General features: G+C 34.5%; 1 protein-coding gene across 1 annotated transcript; it reads right to left on the reverse strand.

Moving 5' to 3' along the window:
• Positions 1-2,482: 2,482 nt before the first annotated feature.
• Positions 2,483-4,403, reverse strand: LOC128668066 (trichohyalin-like). Its single transcript, XM_053740230.1, has 4 exons — positions 4,200-4,403; positions 3,523-4,130; positions 3,314-3,392; positions 2,483-3,205 (listed from the first exon to the last, which is right to left on the reverse strand). The coding sequence occupies exons 1-4, from the start codon at positions 4,401-4,403 to the stop codon at positions 2,483-2,485; spliced, it is 1,614 nt and encodes a 537-aa protein (XP_053596205.1).
• Positions 4,404-4,610: the final 207 nt, after the last annotated feature.

The raw sequence follows: 4,610 nt of genomic DNA on the forward strand, positions 1-4,610 counted from the left end.
TAAAAAAGTTATAAGAAATAAATAAAGGCAAATAAAATAAATTTAATGTGACTGATGTATTGCCAAAAAAATAATTTTTTAATAAAAATTTTAATGACAAGAAATATATGATTTTTTGAATGGACTGTTTATAAATTTTGGTTGGTAAATATCATAAACTTGGTAATTATTTTTTTTATTTCTTATAGTTTTAAAAAAAAATCTATATCTTGTTGCTTATAAATTGAATATTTGTAATTAGAGAATGATTTTGAAGATTCATCATTCGCTTCTTCGAATTTGTTTCTTTATGAAAAATTCTTTGATTTTTAATCTTTCAAATTTTATATTATAGTCAGAGGAATGGTTTTGATGAGTCACCATTTCTTGGACAAAATTTTTTTCTACTCTTTATTACTGTGAATTTTAAATTGAAATTCAAACCAAACTATCAAACATATTACAAAAATTTAGTTAAACGAAAACTTATAAGGATATTGCGCTTTTGTACAGAAAATCCTACTTATTTTTACTGATCCAAATTTTCCCAAATTTAAAATGGTTTTGAAATTACGCCATTTTTCCTTCATCGATACATTTTATAACCGATAATTTTTAGTTAATTGCGAATCTACTTTCAAATATTTAAAAAAAATTTACTGGAACCATACGAGAGGAAATTTTTTTCTCTATTAAAATTCCTCGATTTTTTTAATCTCTGAAATTTTTTAACATTGCCACTGGGATGGTTTTGATGAGTCGCCATTCCTTACGAAAAATTTTTATCTACTTTTTATAATTGCAAATTTTATCTTAGAATTTAAGCCACAGGTTAAAAATGTGACGAAATTTTACCAAAAAAAAACTTGTAAGCAACTTGCGTTTCTGTACAGACCCCCGTTAATTTTCGAGCCCCAAATCTTCCCAAGTTCTAAATGTCTTTGAAGTTTCGCCATTTCTCCCCCATCACCAAATCTTTTTATCGTCAATACTTGTAAGTTACACATTGCGAATTCGCTTTCAATCCTGCGACAAATTTTTTATAAACTAAAAATATTAGTTCGTTCACCGAACTCTTGCGAAATGGGTTTTTATGCCATAAAAATTTTAACATGTATCTTTTATGGTTGATAAAAAATTTATGATTTTTAAAGAAAAAAAAAAGTTATTACTTCTGATCAACCTAATAACTATTTTTGGTTCTTACTAATGTAAACTTTTTTTTTCGATAATTCTTTTAGCTTGTTTTGTTCATCGACTACGATAAGTAATTTTTTATTTCAAGGCTAACTAATATAAATTTTCTTTATTTATTTTTCAATTCTTTCAGCTAAATTGTATATCAAATATTATTTCTTATAAAATTTACTTGAAATGTATAATCGTAACGATAAAAACTTATTTAAATATTTTTATTTCAGGGCCAACTATATATAAAATAGTTTTATTTGCACAACTTATAGGTCGTATACAAATTTTTACATAAATCATATTTTCATCTGGTAAAATATTCACTTCGTTATATATATTATTTCTTTCTTACTTTTTAACTTCTATAATTTATTTGTTTTTGGCTTCTTATTTTTTTTTGCTCATGCTGTTCTTTTTGCTCCTTTTTATCACTCCCCATACTGCATTTGTGGCCTTTTGTGCTTTTTGTGCTAGTTCCTTTTTTTGTTTCCCTGCGCTATTCCTTGTGGTGAAATGGTACCCAAGATATTTAAATTCTTTGACTTCTTCGACCTCACTTCCTTTCTACATCCATTTCTTTCCCTTCTTTTTTCTACCTCCATTTCTGCATATTAGAATTTTTGTTTTTTTCACGTTCACCTCCATCTTATTCTCTTCTGTGTATATTTCCAGCTCTTTCAGCATCCCTCTTAGCTCCTCTTCTGTGTCCGCAACTAGCGCCACATCATCCGCATATTTCATGACATGTATTCGTTGGTTCCCAATCATTGTCCCTCCTCTCTTCTTCTCTTTCATCGTCTTTTCTAGGTCGTCGATATCTATGCCATATAACGCTCCGCTCATCACACACCCTTGTCTTTCCCCTTTTTGTTGTTATAAATTCTTTTGTCTGTCTTCTTTTTCCTACTTTCACCTTACAATATGTTCTTTTATATATTTCTCTTATTATTCTGTGCATTCTCCCTCTGGCCCCCTTTCTCCATACCTTTCTCTTCATTTTTGGTCTCCTGACTGTGTCGAACGCCGCTCTAAAGTCTATGAACCCGATGCATAATTTTCCTCCCTTCCTCTTCATTTTGTTGTTTATTAGACTATTCAATACAAATATGTGGTCCCTTGTCCCTCGTTTTTTCCTGAACCCCGCCTGACATTCCCTTAAAATTTTTTCTTTATCTATCCAGTTATTTAGCGTCTCCGTCATCATAGTTGTCAATAACTTGTACCCTGTATTTAGAAGCGAAATTCCCTTGTAATTTTCTGTTCTTTCTCCGTCTCCTGCTTTGTAAATCGGAATTATTACTGCTGTGTCCCATCATTCTGGCATACTTCCTTCGTCCCATATTCTATTTATAATTTCGCCTATCCATTCAATGACATCTGGTGCACTGTTCTTTATAAATTCTGCTGCCATCCCGTCTTCCCCTGGAGCTTTGTGATTCCCGAGCTTTCTTATTGCGGCTTTCACTTCTCTCCTGCTGAAGTTTTTATCGAGCTTCGGCTCCTCTGATCCTTCATTACTACCTTCTCCTTTCCACGGCTCATTTTCTTCTTCTTCCGATTTTTCATTGCCTTCCCCATTCAGCAGATCACTAAAGTGCTTTTCCCATTGTTTTGCTTTTATGCTGTTGCTTGCAGCTCTTTTCTTTCTTCCTCTGAACCTATTTATGGCTTCCCACCATTTTGTCATGTCTTTGGCGTTACTTATCTCCTCACACCTTTCCATCATCCACCTTTCCTTGCTCTCTTTGATTGTTTCCCTATATTTCTTTCTGCTTTCCTTCAGATTTCTCTTTTTTTCTTTGTTATTATCCTTGATGAATTCTTTGAACTTCTTCCATACTTCTTTTCTTTTTTTTTTACCCTCGATATTGTACCACTTTTTTTTCTCCTTTGTATCTTTGTCCTTCTTTCCTTTCATCACCATCCCCGTTTTTTCAGCCCCTTTTCTTACTATTTCCTTTATATCCTCCCACTCAAGCTCGCTTTTTTCCTCTACTGCTTCTGTCAGTGCTTCCTGCGTTGCTTCTGCATACTCCTGTATTTTTTCTTTCTTCCAGATCAGCTTATTTGCTCCAATTTCTTCCTGCTCTTCCTCCTCTTACATGCAGCTTCCTTCCTTACTCTCTTCCTCATTTCTCTTTACCTTATATCTCGCCAACACTGGTAGATGATCTGACTCTATTCTCTCCACCACTCTTACCTCTATTTCTTGCTCATCGCCTCTGGTCCAGCGTTAGTATTAGGTCAATTACTGATCCTAAACTCTCTTCGTCTCCCTCGACGTAAGTTATTTCCCCACCTTCATCTCCTCTTGTTCTATCATTTTATACGCAGAGTCCTAACTCATCACACATCTTAAGTAATTTTTTTCCTTCGCTGTTTACTGTCTTATCTCTCGATTTTCTTTTTTTCCGCACTCTGCCTTCGTCCTCTCCTGTTACGTTTTCTTCTCCGATTCTCGCATTAAAGTCCCCAATGATCATCACACTTTCGTCCCTGTTTGCACATTCTTCTATCTGCCTTCTTAGCTCCGTTTCTAATTTGCTCATTCCTACATTGTTATACACTGTGATTATACTTTCACTTTCCTTACTTTCTTCCAACATCATTCCGTATTTCCATTCCCTGACTTCCCATTTTAATTTGGAATTTTTTTTTATCCCAATAATATGACCTCCCTTTGCTCTTCCTCTCTGTTTCTCTCTCGTCGCAGGCTTCGCCCACCATTTGAATTCTTTGCTCAGCCTCTCACATGTTACTTCCACCTTATCTTCCATTACCCATGTCTCCACTAGCACAACAATCTCGTTTTCTTCCATCATTGTGGCAGCTTTTTCTACCTCATTCATACCTGCAACATTCCAAAACATTATTTTTCTTCTATTTTCTTGCTCTCTTCCTTTATTTTGGTCCTCTTTCTCCTTGGCCTCTGTGTCTCTTTCTGTACCCACTCTCCACTCCTTTTTCTCATCATTCGCCCACTTTCATAATTCCAATTCTCCTTTTTTTTCATTCCAACACCACCATACCTCCCCAATTTTTAACCTTTTTTGCTTCCTTTCTTTTAGTTCTTCCTCCAGCTCATTTCCATTAATTTTTTTTGGCTTTTCTTCAATGAGCTTTTCTTTTTCTTGTCTTCTCCATTCTTCATTTGTTTTGTCCTTCTTATCTTGTCTTTTCCTCGCCTCGCTCACGAATCTTTCCACCTCATTTTCCAAGCTCCATTCCCTCATTTCTTGAACATTCCTTTCATTCGCCCACGCGTTTTCTGTTTCCTTCACTCTTGATCGCCCTCTTTCCTGCCTTCCTCCACTGTTACTCTTTCCTTGTCTCTTTGTGTCGTGACTCTGACTGTCGTGTTGCTTTCCTTTTTTTTTCCTCGGTTGCTTTTGTCTTATTTGGTATGTTCGTCTTACTTTCTTTCTCCTTTTTTATTTTTT

Source organism: Microplitis demolitor, chromosome 6 (genome assembly GCF_026212275.2).
Source record: "Microplitis demolitor isolate Queensland-Clemson2020A chromosome 6, iyMicDemo2.1a, whole genome shotgun sequence".
In the NCBI taxonomy this organism is placed as follows: domain Eukaryota; kingdom Metazoa; phylum Arthropoda; class Insecta; order Hymenoptera; family Braconidae; genus Microplitis; species Microplitis demolitor.